Source organism: Schistocerca nitens, chromosome 3, assembly GCF_023898315.1.
Source record: "Schistocerca nitens isolate TAMUIC-IGC-003100 chromosome 3, iqSchNite1.1, whole genome shotgun sequence".
Taxonomy (NCBI): Eukaryota; Metazoa; Arthropoda; class Insecta; order Orthoptera; family Acrididae; genus Schistocerca; species Schistocerca nitens.
The window spans coordinates 525,184,852-525,205,408 of NC_064616.1; the positions used below are offsets into that span (position 1 = coordinate 525,184,852).

Sequence of the window (20,557 nt, forward strand, 5' to 3'; positions counted from 1 at the left end):
TCTCTACAAAGGAACGTCAATAGCGAGGATAATGGCCTCCCCCTTTTTTTTCTACCTGTGCCGCTGAAAAGGGCTCGCAATAATGGCTTTTTCTCCAGGCGTCTGACACACCTGGCCGCTCACAACGAATTACTTCACGGTCGCTTACCTTTCTTAACGAAATATTTACGACAGCAGTTTTCGCTACAGCGACAGTCTCATATAAAAATTTCACAGGTCAAGAATTAGCGTTACAAATCTGTAGAAACAAAATCGTATGAATATAACAGTGGCCAAAAAATTCTCGCCGGCATTGTGATACATTCACGCCTTTACACACATTTCATAACTCTTAAAGTACGATTCTCGGTTTACAACATCCTTTTTCACCAGTCAGAGTCCCTACCTCCTATTCATTATTCATATACATATAAACACGTAATCACATTCCTTATATAGCATCATCTTATTGATCATAAACATACCGCAACAGCATAATACACATCGTCGTCGTAAAAATAACATCATGACACCTCAGTCAAATCTCAAAAATGTCGTAGCTTTCTGCAATAATTTCAAAACCCTAAAACATATTCTCTGCTCATTTCAATAGTGTCATCTACCTCAAACGTACCTTAAAAATCATGATCTCATACCAAATACCTCATTCAAAGCTCTCATAGTATCACAATGGTTCCGAAAAAATATGAACAGTTTACAAAGTACAGACGAAATACAATTTCATAAGTGTGACGGTATCCAACTGTGTAATTGTGTAAACATCTGTCACTGACGTAGTAAAAAAAAATGTTTGTCTCTCAGTTAAATGATCTGATAGCTGTGTAATACTGTGTTGGAGAAATATGGTACCGATGTGTAAAGTTGTATAAGCAAATACCATATTAGCTAGGGTTCCTTGTGGTTGCCACACACATGGTACACAAAGTAAGCGTGTACCCCCCTGAGGATTAATGTAATTATACCCTCAGGTGTTATAGATTACAGCAATGGAATGAAATGTATCACGGAAAACTTTCTTTGCAATTCAAAAATCTTTAAAAATAAATGTTTTAAGTACAAAATTAATCACTCAAATACGTGTACTGTAGCGCTAAACTGTGCGTCTTGTCGCAACATAATCTCTGTGGAAGTGTCGTAGTTATCGTCCTCCGAAAGCTAAGTTCTGCAGAAGTCAATGTACTTACCTCATGATAAACAAAAGTGAAATGCTTTGCGTATAGATATCGTAGTTATTACGCTTATTGTTGTGATGAAGAAAGTACTGTACTGTAACGTATTGTTGTGCCACGAAAAAGGCTGTCTCATTGTAGCTATACCACAAAAGTTAAATACTAAAACATGTTTTACTTTCCAGAAGAATTCAGAAAAATTGTGCGGATATAAAACAGATACACTGCAAAAGCAACATTGTAAATTGTTACTCATTAGTAGCGTCGTGATATAATTGTGTAGCTGTCACATAAACTAACCACTGTGTCGTCTGGTATCTCACAGAAAGTACTTTAAATCCAGAATGTATTTTCAAGTAAACCAAAATGTTGCATTAAAATCTCAAGTTAAAAAAGCACATTATCTCTCAATAAACGGTTTTATGTGTGAAATGTGGTGTAAACCTTTGCTCTTCCTAGTACGCAGAGTTTCAACTTTAACGTAATTATCAAGTGGTATACGTCGGTAAAGAATACTGGAATTTTTCTCAAGGTTAGCGTCTATGTTATTTTTCCCTGAGCCAGCGGCCGCACGCAGCTGCCTGCTGTGCGAGTCATTGTCCGTCTCTTTGTTGGCGCGCGCCGTTATTGGGATTAGGAGACCTAACTTCTACAAATTCGCCTTGCCGAGAGGGCCCAGCTCTGTTAGAATCCCGCCAGTTCTGATGAAATTCACGTCTGTCGTTATGATTATATCGTCTGTCGTCATGTCGGTAGATTCCGTAGTTTCTTCCTTGTCCGTCACGTTGTGGAGAATTTCTCCCTGAATCGTAACTGTGCGCCGAACTGTTGCGTCTGAAGTTATTCTGTCTCCCTTGATAATAATTATTTTGGTTCCCATATTGTCTGTTTCTCTGGTAGTCTCTGTGATAGTCATTACTATGGAAATGCGATCTTTCTCTGTAATTATTTTTACTCTGCCAACGGTTGTCATACGGGTGGTGTCTGTTTTGGTCACGATTTACGTTGTAAGAATAGCCTTGTCGTGTCCAGTTATTGTTTCTGTCATCACGGAATTGTGACGTATGTGACCTGTAGTGATTGTTTTCCTGTTTTCGCATCCGGCGACTGTCTGTGTCAATTTCTAATTCTTGAAGGAGTCCCTGAAAAGCTTCAATGTCGTCTTTGCAACGACCTGCCAAAATAATATTTCTTAAATGTTCAGGCAATTTCATTAAGCAAATGCGGATGAGTTCTGAGGGGCTATATGGGTTTGACAGGTACTGATTCTTGTGCAACAAGTCTTCAAAATATTTCACAAGACTGGAGAATTCAGATTGTTCGAAATGTTTCATCATTATGATGCCATGTTTTACTCGGTCTTGTGTGGCTTGAGACCAATATGCTGAGAGGAAGGCATGGTAAAATTCTCCTTCACTGTGGCAATCGTGAATGACCGATCGCATTCTTACAACTGGTTCATTCTCTAAGTAGTCACACATAAATTCTAATCTGTGTTCTAACGACCAGTTGGGAGGAAAACAATGAGAGAATTGATGGAGCCATGCTTGTGGATGAATGTCGTTGCCAGAATTCTTGAATGTTTTGAATTTACGTGTAGTAATGAACAGCTTATAGTCAAAATCATCATGTCGGCAAGTCGCATGTCGGTCATTGTTACGTCGTTTCGGCGGTTCCATCTCAAAATTCGATGTACCTTGCCAATTTCTTTCATAATTTCCGAAGTGCCCTGTGTTGTTATTTTGTGTCTGTTCCGTATTTCTATGTCCCTCTTCCCGTACTGGAGCGCGAGTGTCCTCTGAAATATGTAATTCTTGTATTACTTGTGCCAAATGATCTTGTACTTCCCGGATTTCTCTTTTGTACTGTGTATTGATTTGATTTTGATTTTGTTTGAATTTTCTAATTTGTTCATACTCTTCTGTGTCAGTGAAGGCTACAGGTCTTGTGTCATTCAGATCATCATCTACCTTTGTAGATAAGTTAGTGACCTGATCCGAAAGTTCGGCTACTTTCTCCGATAGTGAACACATTTCCTCAGTGTGTTTTTCTGAACCAAGTTTCAGAGTGTCCATTTGTGTTGAAATCGAATATACTGTGTCCTTCAAGTTTTCCTGAGTTTTTGCAAGTTGCATAACCGAATCGGTAGATGCAACTGAGTCAAATTTAGCTTGCAAGGTCTTATGATTTTCATGAACAGTAGTTTGCAGTTCTTTTATGGCTGCTTCGTGATTCTGTAGTGCATTTTCATGACGCGAAAAAATAGGTTGGAAATGCTCACAAATTTGTGTTTTTACGTCATTACAGACTTTTTGACATTTCGATTCAATGTGATGTAACTCAGTAGTTAAATCCTCACGTGTTTGTTCAAGAGTTTGCTCCAATGAGTCTAACTTTTGAAGATTTTGTTCCATTGCGTCTAACTTTTTAAGATTTTGTTCCATTGTGTCTAACTTTTGAAGCTTTTGCTGTGTTTGACTCTGATTTTGTTCCATTTGTTTCTGATTTTGTTCAAGCGTTGTGTCTAACTTTTGTAGCCTTTGTCCCATTTGTTGCATTAACTGTAATAACAATGCACTGGTGTCTGAAACACGTTCCTCAGTGCTTTTCGGCAGTGAAGTTGCACCGGCAACATTCACATTTTGACAAGCAGAAAATGTGTCTTGACTTATTTGAGAAAACGGTGAGGACCCAAATCCTGAATCCACAGCATTTGCGAGATTGTTTCCTGTCATTTTGGATTCCTGAGGCGAGCTGTCGCCGACCGATCGATCGATAATGCTTCCCTGTTCTCTAATTGTTTCACTGTCTACGCCATTGTTTGTCGCCCGCTCCATTTCCCTATGCACAATTACCAAATTACTACTTTGAACATTAGTTAATTCATTACTCGGTGGCGCTAACACACTGCTTTCGTCTTTACTGTCATTTCTCAGTTTACTTTGGAGCCTAGTATTACGTTTTTCACACGCCATTATTGTCACAGTATTTCACACGACAACACAGAAAAACACAATTTGAAGAGCAAAAATAAGAGAACACATTAACATAATACTGAAAATAATATCTAGTTAATTGCAGCTGCGAAATACTTGGTGCAAATCTACATGCATGCCACAACTGTTTTACTGTACAACAATGAAAGACTGCAACTACAAAGGAGATTTTCTCTACAATTACGCGCTAGCAATAAACAAAAGCTACACTAATTACACAAACTACAAGAAAAAAATCAGAACATTCCAGTGAGGTATCCCGGCAGGGTCGCCATATGAAACGTCCCCTTTTTTAACAATTATACACGACTGTGCTTAAACTGACGCACAATATTTTTAGCGCAACGCAATCTGACTTTCAAAAAAATCCCTACAAAAGAATGGCCCTGACTAACATTAACCTATACGTTTCACAAATCACTTACCTCACAAAAATCTTCGCTACTCAAGCTACTGCAATACTGAGAGCGCCACTACTGCCAGCTAAATAAAAGATTCAAACTACGGAAGGCACTAACTACTGATAGGGATAGTTAGCAAATGAAAGATATTAATAGAGAACAAACAATGTATTTACCTTGATATCATCATATACATATATATATAGAGCAGTACATGACAAATTTCAAAACTCCGCCATCTCTCTCCCCACATCCACCACTGCTGGTGGCTCACCTCCAACTGCGCAACACTACGCGCTGTTCACAGCCAGCTGCCTAACACTACAATGGCGAGTATTACAACAATGCAAAGCAGCCACAGACTGCACACAGCACAGCCAGTGATTTTCATACAGAGGTGGCGTTACCAATAAAAAAACCTAAACAGCCTACTTACAAATTGCACACATACTCTAACTGATGGATTTCTGACCATGCTGGAAGTAACGAAAAATCGAACTGTTCATTCCAAGCCTATGGATGCAGATTACTGACGTTATCTCTAAGTACTTGAATCTTAGAAAGTGATTGTAATAGAACGAACCGTCGTTTGATGACTTCGTTACACTGCTTATCAGTGATGAAAGATTCATACACGATGCACCCAGTGCATGAGCCTGCTCTATTCTTTCATTGATCAATGAACGAGGCAACTTAGTTCGTACAGAGTAGTTAAGAAATTAGTGTGCACTGCAGTACACCTCAGATCCTCATTCCTCTATTACTCATACTCAGTAATAAACTTCGAAATTGCCTATTTCTTCCTTTATTATTTCCTGTTGTTGTTTATGTCTTTGATTTATACTCTGCTGCCATTACTTAAACCTCAATAACTCCTGCACCTCCACTATTTCAGAGACTGGTACGGACACAAAACATCAGATCTTTTATGTTCATTTCTTATAGTTCCCTCGTCATCTTGTGGCTGTTAATTTTGATCTGTTCCGTGGCCCCACATTGTTTCTGCTCTATTACCACTAGTATATTATGCACACCTTCTTCTAGCCCTCGTTTCTGCTTGCACCATGTGGTTATCCTTTTTCTCTTTCCATCGATCTGCTTCGTTGATTGCATGACCGGGAACTGCTTCAAACTAAGCCCGATTTCAGCCAACCTTTCCTCCTGCCTGTCACTCTTGTCCCTCTATCATGTGCTTCCTGTTTCTCATATCGTTCCTTTGCCTTCTTCTTCTGCTTCTGTTATCTCTCTTTAGATTCCCTCATCACCTGTACAAAAGTCCATGTACATTATCATCCACATCCTCTTCCCTAACAACAGCAGTCGATGTACTTAGCTGACGCACTTGAGCATTATCACCTGATACATTATCTACTCTCTCATCTCCCCACATATACACAGATTCCGACATTACATTGACCACTTCCTCTCTGTCTCCTTCTGCACTTTCGTTATTTTCATTCTCCATCGCATACTCTCAATGTACCTGTTTCTTTCCTCAATGTATTCTCTGCTTCCCCCCGTTATCTGACCTACTTCTCTGACAGCTACCGAATTATTTTCTCCATCCTACACCTGTGCATGCACTGCCTCAATAATCTTTTCAACCTCTGGTCTACTCTTACTCTGACCTGTCGTTTTGATCTGCTGCAAAATGCCCTCGCTGATTTTTTTGCCTAATCTCTTGTCGAACCTGCTTACTTTCCTCTGATGTATAGCGAGTGAATCGCTAACGCCCTTACAGACACAATAAATACAGAAAAAAAGCAATGAGTGGACGAAGCTTCCAAGCTGAAATAAAGATACAAATTAGTAAATGTTCTGCAAATTATTATTAGTAGTTATACAAACTATTCCGCTTCAAAATTCTTTAAATAATCATCATATTTTCTAAAAAGCTACTCATCCATACCATCTACCGCAGTCATCGGAATTTGCCGAATCTACATAGCATAGAAAATTTATGACTACAAACCAGAGCACACAAACATCCTAATTAAAACTATCCTAGAAGGAAAAGCCAGTATCTATGTGAGTACATCCCTGGGCTGACAAAGTAAAATTTATATTGCAGCCTGATACTCAGGACTTACTGCTGCAGAGATCTCTCATGAACCTAGTGGTTACCAGTTGTTGTACAAGAGGTAGTAAAGAAAAGTTTCGCTTTCTGGCACTAGACGGGCTAATCGGGCCCAACTGACCATCCTCTAGCAATGGCATCACTGGATGTGGTATGAAGGGGCACCTAGCTAACACACTACTGCCCTGGCCATTGCCGCGTTTCTGGACGTTAGAACCAGTAGTAATCGTTCGATCAGCTCCCCAGATAGCCTCACGAGAGGGAGTGCACCTTGTACAAGTCCACAAACTGAGGATATATCTTTGCCAGTACCTGGAATCAAACCTGTGTCCCCTGGATGCCAGTCATCCGTGCTGACCACTCAGCTATACAGGCGAACTGCCATACCTGAGGAAGCACATCTAAATCCCTGCTTGACAAGCAATGAATATTTAAGGAAATGGCTGCAACAACTAAGTTACGGTGGTACGTTAGCTAGTACAATATTTAATGTGGGCGCACAATATACTAAATGAAAATCAATGATCCAACAATATTAATTTATTTATAAAAACAGCAGAAAAACAAAGTTGCCAACATGAGGAAACGCACCTAAATCCCTACTTGACAATTAATACATAATTAAAGAAATGGCTGTAACTGCTAAGTTATGGTGGTGGGTTTGTTAGTACAATTTTTAAACTGGTCACACTATTTACTAAATGAAAATCAATGACCCAACAATATTAATTTATTTATAAAAACACCAGAAAACCACAGTCGACAAAAGTGCTAAACAAGCTTGGAAAAACTAACTGTATTGAAACCACTAACACAGGAAGTGAAACAGCAGTAATAACGAATTACACATTACCTAACATTCATCTGAAGTATGGGGAAAGACCATGGTGGTTATGGTTAAGTAAACGAATACGGTTATCTCACTCATTACTCAATCACACGTACTCGCTTGACTTTAACTGCCAAAATCAGTGATTACTCGACTCAAAGAATTCAAGGAGAATAGGTCAAAAGATAATTAAGTAGAAGCCTAAGCTCTGTGCTCCGCGCAAACACATATTACTGGTAATCTTATCCCCCCCCCCCCCCCCCACAATGCATGAGCGAAATATAACCGTCCTAACCCTTGTAACTGACTGAGAACTTCGAATTGCACCCTGTTCTCACCATAGCAGGTTCAATGATTGCGGCTGCTTATGACCCGATGCTGCTACAACTCATCCCATCACTTCGTTTGCGAGTAGCATATGCAAATAGGCTGTTATCCTGGTATGTCTCCACAAACTATTGTCGCTGATAGTCTGATACCACTACACCACCCAGTGCAGTATGAAGGCAAGCTGTTGCTCACCAAAAACTTCCTAATCCCAAATACGATCAACTGCTCTCTAGAAACCAGTCTGTACTCTAAGACCTGTCGCTGTGGAATAAGAAACACCCGCTCTGCATGGCTCGCCGCCTGTGCTCAGAGTAGCGCGTTCTTTCCACCATTACGGTCAATCAAGAGGCATTCGCTAGCCGCTGCTCCCAGTCAAAAGAAATGATAATAATATTTAACTCCCAGCAGTGCAGTCAGCACAGTAGAGCCAATGGAACATGCTCCCACCTGAAGAAGATGAGCCCCTAGAATCAACTCACCACCATAAGGATGAAAGTAAAACCCAAACATAATACTGTAAGTGCCCTAACCTTTCACGAGACTGTGGAAAAGATGTTATCTGTCCTGACACTCACAGCAGCATTCCTAACGGTCATACTTTTTACAGAACAAAGTTCTCCTGCGTCCCTTCTCCCGGTTGAGTGCCACTGAAAGATCATTTTTATTACTCAGAGGGTCTCTATACGTTGTTCAGTCCCTTTTAAAGAAAAGTCTTCAGGATATGGGCTGTACGATACAGGTGGGAGCCACAGTACCGTAGTAGGGGACCGGCCAGGCGTTAGGTGCATCCCAGGCTCACGCGCTCTGCCTTCTAGATTCCCAAACGGGAATCCCATTGTAAATTCCTCTCTTTCCACCAGTATGGGAGTCTTTATAAATTTATTTACACGATATACAATTCAATTGTCTGGTGACGACTTAAGTAAATGAAAATTTCTAGGGCTGCCAGCTATGTCAGATGGTTAAAATCCTACAAGATTTCAATCGAATATTCATTGGTCATTGTCATCTAGTAACTGACGGGATGTAATATCTAGTAACTGATGGGATTAGAACGTGCTGGTAACATTGATATGATGACCATTGAAGGAGCAATGATGTCCACTGAAGGAGCAATACTCATAATATCTGAAAGCAATCCCCCCACTGACTAGAAAGCACCATAAAGCTAGTAATTATCCAGCAACTACAGCAAACACTGATAATATTTTGATGATAAGAAGAAAACTTTATAAGAACCATTTGGTAAGGTGGAAAGGCCAATCTGTAAGTCCCTCAAAAGTTCAGGTAGGTGCCTTAGTGTAGCAAATATTTGCAAACAGGACTCTTACATGTGATAAAATCAAAGGAATATCTATGCTACTCAAAATCCGAAAACAGTTATTGCTGTCAAGATGAATCACAGTTGGTATTATTTTCACAAAACTGATTCATTTTTAGCTATGAGTAACTTTGTCATAGTTATCATTTACAGAGTTAATTCATAACCTACCCTTGACTATTTGTTTCAAAACAATTACCGTCTTTTCAAAACATAGCCTGCTAATATCTAAAAGTAGACAATAATGTGCCCATGCAATCTCAGGCTCAATTTCCTGTGTGTTTATTAATGTGAGACAAACAAATCTTTATAAAATTGACTTTTGCTTGAGTGTCTTAATGTGTTTCTTTGTCAAGCAATACCTAGCGAAATAACTTAGTGGTTAGCACATGGGACTCGCATTCGGAGGGGCGATGGTTCAGATCTTCTCCGAACATTGAGATTTAGGCTTTCTGTGATTTCCCTAAATCGCTGAAGGCAAATTCCGGATCCTTTGGAAGGGCACGGCCGATTTCCTTACTAATCCGTCCTTACTCTTAGTTTCTGTAACGTCTATGATGACCTCGTTGTCGACTGGACGTTTAACACAAATCTTTCTGCCCTCTTCAATCAAACAGTCCATGGTCACTGTGCTGGCATCTAACGACTTTAGTAGCTTGGTTTTTACCTGAGCATGTGGAATGGAACCTATGTGTGTTGACTGTTGCACTCGTATAAGTGGTGACCACAGTGGGTCAAATCATGCGTTTAACATCCCTGATATTGATAGACCATCTGCATATGTAGTCATGAGAAAAGTATTGAATGACTTTCCAGCAGAAACTGAAATGCTATACAACATACCTCACAGTACAATCAAGTGTGTCTCTAACTCACCTCTCTCCTCTGTAATTCTCTACAGTTAACTTGTGGTGTCACCGCCAGACGCCACACTTGCTAGGTGGTAGCCTTTAAATCGGCCGCGGTCCATTAGTATACGTCGGACCCGCGTGTCGCCACTGTCAGTGATTGCAGACCGAGCGCCACCACACGGCAGGTCTAGAGAGACTTACTAGCACTCGCCTCAGTTGTACAGCCGACGTTCATAGCAAGGGTTCACTGACAAATACGCTCTCATTTGCCGAGACGATAGTTAGCATAGCCTTCAGCTACGTCATTTGCTACGACCTAGCAAGGCGCCATTACCAGTTATATTGAGCTTATTATAAAACCTGTACCGTCAAGAGCGATGTACACCAATTATGGATTAAAGTTAAGTATTACATCATCTGCGTACTTTATTTGCAATTCCCAAGACATTGTCCTGTTCCAGACCTCACGCCAGTCTGCGTGTAATTAAACGCGTGCATTTCGGCCTCCTCTAGCAACACGGTGTTGGCTCTTCTGCCAACACTTCATAACTCTCAGCAGGTTCTTACGTGTGATTGACAAATTTGGACTCTTAGTTTTGCCGGTTAAATTATTTGTTAGGAACTTATCGTTTTCTTGAATGACACACTGTTTTCCCAACCTAACAACGCATTCTGATCAAGAATGCTAGAGTGATGCTTCATTTGCCAATATTATTCCCAAATCCACGTTCTGTTTGACTGAAACTCTTCTAAATTCTCTGTAGTTACAACTGTTGCCTGTCGATTGAGCATTATCATCTCTGAACTGCAGAACGAACAGGCGGAGGTGCCTCCTTTTGGTACTATAAAGCGGGGCTCGCCTGGTGAGATTCTATGAGCTGCTCATGTACTAAAATAGTACACACTCAGCCTTAAGGAAAGACTGTCATGTACCCCTCCAGTCAGCAATTTGCGTTAACTGTTCTGTGGCAAGCCATGTTTGCAAGTTGTGTTTCTGTGGCACTTGGGAACACCGAAGCTGTTGATTATCAGGCTTACGTCCGTTAATCCGGTGAGAATTTTTTATCCATTTCCTATACATCAATTTATTTTAGAATCTAATACTGAACGCGATGAACTATAATTGCAAGTCAGCATACAGAAAAGGACGCTTAAGAGACGTGTAGTTGATATTGATTTCCCCCAAATTATTATGACGAAAAGAATACATAACAATTAAAGAGTTTTATCTCTACTGTTTACTGCAACATTTTCTACATCTACATATATACTCCGCTAGCCACCAGGCGGTGTGTAGTGGAGGGCACTATTCGAGCCAAAGTCATATTTCCCCCCCCCCCCCCCTCTGTTCCACTCGCGCATCGCGCGAGGGACAAACCGGTTCTAGGCGCTCAGTCCGGAACCGCGTGACTTCTACGGTCGCTGGTTCGAATCCTGGCTCGGGCATTGATGTGTGTGATGTCCTTATGTTAGTTAGGTTTAAGTAGTTCTAAGTTCTAGGGGACTGATGACCACAGATGTTAAGTCCCATAGTGCTCAGAGCCATTTGAACCATTTTTGAGGGAAAAACGACTGTCTGAACGCCTCAATACGAGCTCTAATTTCCCTTATCTTTGAATGGTGATAACTGCGCGGTATGAAAGTTGGTGGTAATAATATATGCTCTACATCCTCGGTGAAGATCGGATTTGGGAATTTAGTGAGCAGCCCCTTCCGTTTAGCACGTCGTCTATCTGCAAGTGTGTCCCACTTCAAACTTGCTATGAGATTTGTAACGCTCTCACGGTGGTTAAATGTATCAGTCACGAATCTAGCCGCTATTCTTTGAACCTTCTCAATCTCTTGAATCAGACCCAACTGGTAAGGGTCCAATAAAGACGAACACTACTCTAATACTGGACGAACTAAAGTACTGTAAGCAGTTTCCTTTGTTGAAGGACTGCATCGTTTCAGGATTCTACCAATAAACCGCTATCTAGAGTTCGCCTTACCCGTTACTTGTGTAATCTGATCGTTCCAAATGTTCAGATATGTATGAATTTCTAAGGGACCAAACTGCTGAGGTCATCGACCCTACACTTACACAATACTTAAACTAACTTATACTTATTTATGCTAAGAACAAGACACACACCCATTCCCGAGGGAGGACTCGAACCTCCGGCGGGAGGTGCCGCGCAGTCAGTGACATGGCGCCTCTAACCGCGCGGCCACTCGCGCGGCTCTGATCGTTCTATTTGAGATCATTTCGAATTGTATAACCCAGGTACTTGACGGATGTTACCGCTTCCAAAGACTGGTTATTTTGTACTCGTACATTAATGACGATTTTCGCTTTGTTATACACAGTAGGTTACACTTACTAATATTGAGAGATAACTGCCAGTCATTACACCACGCATTTATTTTCTGCAAATCCTCATTGATTGATTCACAACTTTAGTGTGATACTACCGTCCTGTAGACTACAGCATCATCGGCAAACAGTCTAATGCCGCTGTCAGTACCACCAACCAGATCGTTTATGTATATCGTAAACAGCAGAGGGCCTATTACGCTGCCCTGGAGCACACCTGATGTTACGCTTGTTTCTGTTGATGTCTCCCCATTCAGGACGACTTACTGCTCTCTGTCTGTTAGAAAACTTTCTATCCAACCGCATATGTCATCGGATAGGCAGTAAGCGAGCACTTTTTGGAGCAAGCGACAGTGCGGAACTGAATCGAACGCCTTTCGAAAGTCGAGGAATATGGCATCAACCTGGGAGCCGATATCTTGAGCCTGTTGTATATCACGCACGAAGAGGTCCAGCTGTGTCTCGTATGACCGCTGTTTCCTAAAACCGTGATTGTTTCTGCAGATGAGCTTCTAGAAAGGTCATTATCCCTGAACACAAAATATGTTCCATGACTCTACAACAAATCGATGTCAGTGAAATTGGCCGGTAATTATGTGCATCCGATTTTCTACCCTTTTTATAGATTGCAATGACCTGGGCACTCTTCCAGTCCTGTGGAACTTTCCGCTTTTCCAAAGATCTCTGACAGTTGATGGATAAGATTGGTGCTAGATCTGCAGCATAGTCAACAAAAAATATTACGGGAATACCGTCTGCGCCAGATGCCTTCCTGGCGTCTAAGAATCTTAACTGTCTTACCGTCCCAGATACACTAAAGGGGGAAAGGTCCTGCAGTCCTCTACCGTAAACGAGTTTTTGAAAGCTAGGTTTAGAATTTCGGTCTTCTGTTTATCATCACCCGTTACATTACCAGTACTCTCAGGAAGAAAAGGTATTGAATTATTTGTAGCGTTAATAGATTTTACGTACGACCAAAATTTATTGGGGTTATTTTTAGAATCTGCAGATAAAATATTGCTTTCGAATTCTTTAAAAGAATTTCTCATTGACCTTTTGACAGCTGTTTTCATCTCGCGTAATTTCTGTTTGCCAGCGAGGGAATGACTACGTTTAATACGACTGTGCAAAATTCTCTGCTTTCTAAGCAACTTCCTAATATGTTTGTTGAACCAAGGTTGATCCTTTCCCTTCCCTATAATTTTGCTAGGTACATATTTCTCTAGCACGTGGTGGACAATGCCTTTAAATTCCGACCAAAGATGCACAATATCTTTGTGTCCCGCGGTGAATGTTTGGAGCAGACTATGATAATATTGCAATGAAATGAATACCTCTAGTTGGCTACAGGCGTTGATATAAGTCAACGGGACAGTTGAAAATGTGTGCTCCGACCAAGCCTCGAGTCCGGGAGCTCCTGCTTACATAGCACGCTCTCTATCCATCTGAGCCACCGAGGACATGTGGTTCAAACGGCTGTGAGCACTATGCGACTTAACTTCTAAGATCATCAGTCGCCTGGAACTTAGAACTAATTAAACCTAACTAACCTAAGAACATCACACATATCCATGCCCGAGGTAGGATTCGAACCTGCGACCGTAGCGGTCGCTCGGCTCCAGACTGTAGCGCCTAGAACCGCATGGCCACTCCTGCCGGCCACCAAGGACACAGAGGATAGTGCGACTGCAGAGATTTATCTCTGGCACGCCTTCCTTGAGACCCACATTCCCAACTTATTGTCCCGCACTATATTCATGGTGCCCCTGCCGAAGATACTCTTTACTCCGAGCTTTTTGCCCATTCCCTTAAGAGTTCGGGGACTGTTTGTGCATCCGTACAGAAGAAGATGGTGAAACGACCGGTGAGCCTTAACTACATGTATATATGAAGATATTAATTAATGACACTTTTATTTGCTTTCCCAAACAAGAAAACTCTACGCTGTTTCTTTGTGGTTTTCTTTTCTTTTCTTTTTTTTTTTTTCTTTGAAACTTCCACTGACATACAATCCACAATGATAGTATAGTCGCTAATACCTTCTTCTAGATTAACTTCCTCAAAATGATGAGTCTGTTTGCCGCCAAGATATCTAATACGTTCCCATTTCGAGTTGGTTTTTTAACCAATTGCTTAAGGTTGTCTGTTGAGAGCGCTCCTAGAATAACTGCACACGAGTCTTTGCTTCTGTCCCCTGTGATAAACGTTTTCCCAGTCAATGGACGCCAGATTAAAGTCCCCACCTATAACTAATGGATAATTTGGACATTTGTTTCCTATGTACTCAAGACTTGCCCTGAAAAGCTCTGCGACGTTTGTTGTGGATTCTGGTGGTCTATAAAAACATCCTAATACAATGGTCACTCCTTGTCTGATTGACAGCTTTATCCAGACTATTTCACAGTCCGAGCCAGTATCGATCTCAACTGTGTTTAAAGAGCTTTTAACTGTAATGAACATACTACCTCCCGTAGCATCAGTCCTATCTTTCCTAAACATTGTCCAATCCGAATTCAAAATTTCACTGCTATTTATGTCTGGTTTCAACCACCTTTCGGTACTTAATACAATATTGGAATTATTTCGGAGAGTAACTCGGGAATCTTGCTACAGACTCTTCGACTTTACTAACACGAGATTTAGCATATTTAAATGACTGCACCCCGCACGCTCGATAGCCGCCGGAAGAGCCTCTTCCATATTCCAGACAAGGCCCCCCAGCAAGCACACCGAGGTAACGTTGGACTTCTTCCCCGCCCTAGCCACTATGTTCCTGAAGGGCTCCATGACCCGCCTAACATTGGAGCTCCCGATAACTAACCAACCCCTATACCCACGTGCCTGTCCGGACCGTGCTGAAGGAGCGGCAGATGGTGCATTCTGATCCGGCTCCCCCCCCCCCCCCCCCCAGAACCAGATAGCACACTGAATCTATTAGCAAAGTGCATGGTATTTGGCAGGACCTGCGTCCCCCATGCAGCCTTTGCCTTGAGGCTCGAGACCTCGACACAGTGAGCCACCCACAAAGAGGTGAGAGTGGGCCGGACGGCTAAGTTGCACCTGTGGTCGGCTCAGTGACAGAGAGCTGTCACATCCCCCCCCCCCCCCCATCCCTCCCCCAGCCCATGCACATCTAGTACAGCAGAGGCTGCCGCAGGCACCCCATCCGCACCGCACCTCAAGGTAGCACTCTGGAGCCTATTGACTGTGGCCAACAAAGCTTCCAGCTGTGTTAGGACTGTGGCTAACACCTCCCACATCCACACACAACAGACACAGTCCCTCTCCATCTAGCTAATATGTGATTTACTGTAAGAAAATTAAGGAAACCTACTGCCACACAAGGTTAACAGCTACACTCTAGTTCACAGAAAGGACACTCAACAATGAAAAACAATGAAAATGTACGGTAGAAGCTAGATATGGTTCTTATTTTCCCGCTAATGGCTATCTAATAATACTAAAGAAGAAAACAGTGACCTGCAGTAAACTGGTAGGGGCTATCTAGTGAATAGTAATTAAACAGTAACCTACGTTAAGCTATACCCACTGATTATCCATAGTATTTATAATTTTCGAGACCTGCACATCGCTAATCGTGTAAATATCAGGTAATATGTATAGGTGACGAGGATGGTATCAGGTAAGTCCCTAAATTCAGATGATAAACGGGTATTCATTGGACAAATATATTATACTAGAACTGACATTTGATTACATAGTCACGCAATTTGGGTGCATGGATCCTGAGAAATCAGTAGCAAGAACAACCACCTCTGACCGTAATAAAGGCCTTGATACGTTTGGGCATTGAGGCGAACAGAGCTTGCATGCCGTGTACAGGTACAGCTGCCCATGCAGTTTCAACACGATACCACAGTTGGTTGGCTCTGAGCACTATGGGACTCAACATCTTTGGTCATAAGTCCCCTAGAACTTAGAACTACTTAAACCTAACTAACCTAAATACATCACACACACCCATGCCCGAGGCAGGATTCGAACCTGCGACCGTAGCAGTCCCGCGGGATACCACAGTTCATCAAGAGTAGTGACTGGCGTATTGTGACGAGCCATTTGCTCGGCCACCATTGACGAGACGTTCTCAGTTGGTGAGAGATCTGGGGAATGTGCTGGCCAGGGCAGCAGTCGAACATTTTCTGTATCCAGAAAGGCCCGTTCAGGACCTGCAACATGCGGTCTTGCATTATCCTGCTGAAATGTAGGGTTTCGCAGGGATCGAATGAAGAGTAGAGCCACGGGTCGTAACACTTCTGAAATGTAACTTCCACTGTTCAAAGTGCCGTCAATGCGAACAAGAGGTGACAGAGACGTGTAACCAATGGCACCCCATACCATCACGCCGGCTGATACGCCAGTATGGTGATGACGAATACACGCTTCTAATGTGCGTTCACCGCGATGTCGCCAAACACGAATGCGACCATCATGATGCTGTAAACAGAACCTGGATTCATCCGAAAACATGACGTTTTGCCATTCGTGCACCAAGGTTTGTCGTTGAGTACACCATCACAGGATCTCACCGCAGCCATTATCTCCAAGCTGATAGTCCATGCTGCTGCAAACGTCGTCGAACTGTTCGTGCAGATGGTTGTTGTCTTGCAAACGTCTCCATCTGTTGACTCAGGGATCGAGATGTGGCTGCACGATCCGTTACAGCCATGCGGATAAGATGCCTGTCATCGCGACTGCTAGTGATACGAGGCCGTATTACCCTCCTGAACCCACCGATTCCATATTCTAACAGTCATTGGATCTCGACCAACGCGAGCAGCAATGTCGCGATACGATAAACCGCAATTGCGATAGGCTACAATCCGACATTTGTCAAAGTCGGAAACGTGATGGCACGCATTTCTCCTCCTTACACGAGGCAGCACAACAACGTTGCACCAGGCAACGCCGGTCAACTGCTGTTTGTGTATGATAAATAGGTTTGAAACTTTCCTCATGTCAGCACGTTGTAGGTGTCGCCACCGGCGCCAACCTTGTGTGAATGCTCTGAAAAGCTAATAATTTGCATATTACAGCATCTTCTTCCTGTCGGTTAAATTTCGCGTCTGTAGCACGTCATCTTCGTGGTGTAGCAATTTTAATGGCCAGTAGTGTAGCTTAGTTAATATTCTTAATTATATTTTTTTATCTAATACATCAGTTGTCCTTAAAATACGATGAATGATACTGATTCACTTTCTTTACATTGAAATGAGCATTAGTATATGAAGTTATTTTTCATACTTTCGTGATTTTTCATGCAATTGCAGAATTCTGTCCCTATTCTTTTAGCCCACCGGGACACGCTTTTCAGCGGAATGCATTTGGAATGAGCTTACTTTTATAAATCCATTACATTCATTATGTTTTTCCCGTGCATATTCTGACTACCCATGCGCGCGTGTGTGTGTGTGTGTGTATGTGTGTGTGTGTGTGTGTGTGTGTGTGTATGTGTGTGTGTGTGTGTGTGTGTTTTGACAGAAGCGTGGTGTATATTTCCTGGTTAATTAATTTTTGTCATCGTCAGTCAGTTGACGTTGTTAAATGATGTCTATATTCCTCCTGTTGAAAACACAGTAACGTCTAGCTTTTATATTACGCAGTTGTAAGGGAAAAGTTAGTATCTAGTCATTCCTCACAGTTCTCAATTGAGTCTCATAAATGGAACTGCTTTAAATATTTATGATACATTACCTTCTTGAAAGTGCTATCACGAGAAACTACTATTGGAACATTTTATATTGACCTCATAGATCAGGACATAATGTAGTCATTTTTTTTCACAGGAGAGCTATGACCACAAATCCTTCGACATCTGGAGTTTCAAGCGTGCACTGCTGTCGTCATTGCTGCAGGCTGTAAAGGCCATCAAGGGCGGCATAATTGCACTTAAAGGACAGCTAATTAAGGCAAAGGGAAACGTCATTGAGGCAAAAGGACGTTTCCTGGCTGCCAAGGGTGAAGCCATCTCAGAATTCGGTAAACATGTGGCGACCAAGGCATTACTGGAAGGGGACCATGAGGACGAACATCCACACAGCCATAGCAGCGGACCCAGCGGTCCTCCCAGCGGTTACGCTGTTGAGACTGTACACTCAGGTCAGTGAATACTTGTATGTGCCAAAGTGACGAGCTAGTACCTTATTTGCTATCCATTCTGTCAATTAAGTCATTTTATTTCAGTTGTGATTAGAACGAAAACAGCCTTTATTATATCTTGCTCTTGCTGGTTGTGTTAAATATAAGCTGCTGATTACGGGTTTAAGGAGAATAAACATCTAAGGTTATCAGTCTGCTATTCACCCTCCAGGACCCGAATCAGCGTACCCCATCCGTTTATGTCTAGATCAAACTCTATCTACACGTGTGAGAAAGTTTTCTAAATATTTACGTTGCCTATATCTGAGGCAAAAAAAGGAAACCAGACCGTTATTCACCTTGTGGGATGTGGGAAACCGCATAAAAGCCATATCCAGAGTGACTGGAACACCGGCTCTCGTCGTTAATCCGCTGGGCAGATTCGAATCAGGTCGCTGTACCTACCCCTCTCGGCAGCTGTCGCTTTAACGCATACGGTTACCACAGCGGGTATTAAATGTACGATAGCGGCGTATTACAAGTGGTATGTTTCATTTTGCCAGTATTGTGCGTGTCAGGGTGAATGAAGGGAAATGATCGTACGGCGCTTAGGACCAGGAGTCCCCACCTGGAGAAGTTCGGCGGCCTAGGTGCAAGTCGTTTAGTTGACCCCCAAGGTGGCGACTTACGTGTAGATGAGGATACCACAACAACCAGACTCCAAGTGGAGAAAATCTCCGACGCGACCGGGAATCGGACCTGAGTCCGTTTCATGGCAGTCAGACGTGGTGACCAATCAGATAAGGGGCCGCCTTGTCAGGGTCAAAAACTCTGTAATAAAATGAAAGTAATTTCACTGCAAAACCCAAAGTGAGTTTCATACAAAGACTTACTCAGTCTTGTATAAGGTAGAACAAATAGTTCTACCTTGGCAGAACAACTGGACCACCACCATAAAATGACTACAGCTGACACAGAGAAGAAAATCATAATAGTAAGCAATAAAAAATGTTTTCTTAACCAAAAAGAAAATGACCACATCCTTAAAAAGAGACAGATAGTAAACCACTAGATTCAACCTAGAAAACAGTATACTTTTTAAAATTAGCATAGCGCACAGAACAGTACTAAACATGACCATACAATTTTAATTCTCACTTTGTCACATCTCCCCCTCCGATAACTTTCTGTCTATCCTCTCCCTGTGAAATTTAAAATTTTCCTAACGAATTGAACTTTCAGACAGTTTTCAGACTTAGTGATCGTCATTTAATACATCACAAGATATTTCAACTGGGCACCTTCCAATTATCTTCATGTGCTGCGAGTATTCCTCGCATGTATCAAAATAAAGTTGACAGACGGACCATACATCCCGGCGGCAGTGCCCTCTCTGATGGCGGAACTCAGTTGTCCCCTGCATTACCGCTCGCCGCGGCCGTTGGCACACTATGTCGTCTTCAATTAGAGCAAATTGTGCAGGTCACCTGGTTCCATGCACTGTCCAATTGGTAGCCGTTATCTCGGTTCGCCAGCTTTTCCGTCGGGCGTAGCCGGCCGCGGTGGCCGTGCGGTTCTGGCGCTGCAGTCCGGAACCGCGGGACTGCTACGGTCGCAGGTTCGAATCCTGCCTCGGGCATGGGTGTGTGTGATGTCCTTAGGTTAGTTAGGTTTAAGTAGTTCTAAGTTCTAGGGGACTTATGACCTAAGATGTTGAGTCCCATAGTGCTCAGAGCCATTTGAACCGTTGGGCGTATTTCCTAGGATTCTGTGACAATGCAGTCCCAAGAAGATACTGCTGTGGTCAGAATCATAGTTTTATCATACTTCGTTGACTGTCCAGCGGAAATACAGTGTTCGGCAACCGCGGACTTGCTCGGTTGCAAAAGGCGAGTGCAACGTTAATGTTCAGTGCAACGTTCTTCCACAGTGTGTGTCGTCTCTCCTATGTAAGCCATACAGCATGACAAGATATTTTGTAAATTACGGTCTTCCGCAATAAAGCCGTCCTTCACTGATCCCAAGATGTCTGCAATCTCAGATGGTGGGCGGAAAATCACTTTCACCTGAAATTTACGGAAACAGGGAAAGTTGCTTTGCTGCTTTTCTTGGATGTCTCGGTTGGACGAAA

The 20,557-nt window shown here is 42.4% G+C and overlaps 1 protein-coding gene across 1 annotated transcript in view; it reads left to right on the forward strand.

The window, feature by feature from the left end:
- LOC126249647 (uncharacterized) overlaps positions 1-20,557 on the forward strand; it is a 275,730-nt gene that overhangs the window by 68,082 nt on the left and 187,091 nt on the right. The window contains exon 3 of the mRNA XM_049951326.1: positions 18,135-18,447. Coding sequence (XP_049807283.1) covers positions 18,135-18,447 — 313 coding nt within the window. The remainder of the gene's footprint in view (positions 1-18,134; positions 18,448-20,557) is intronic.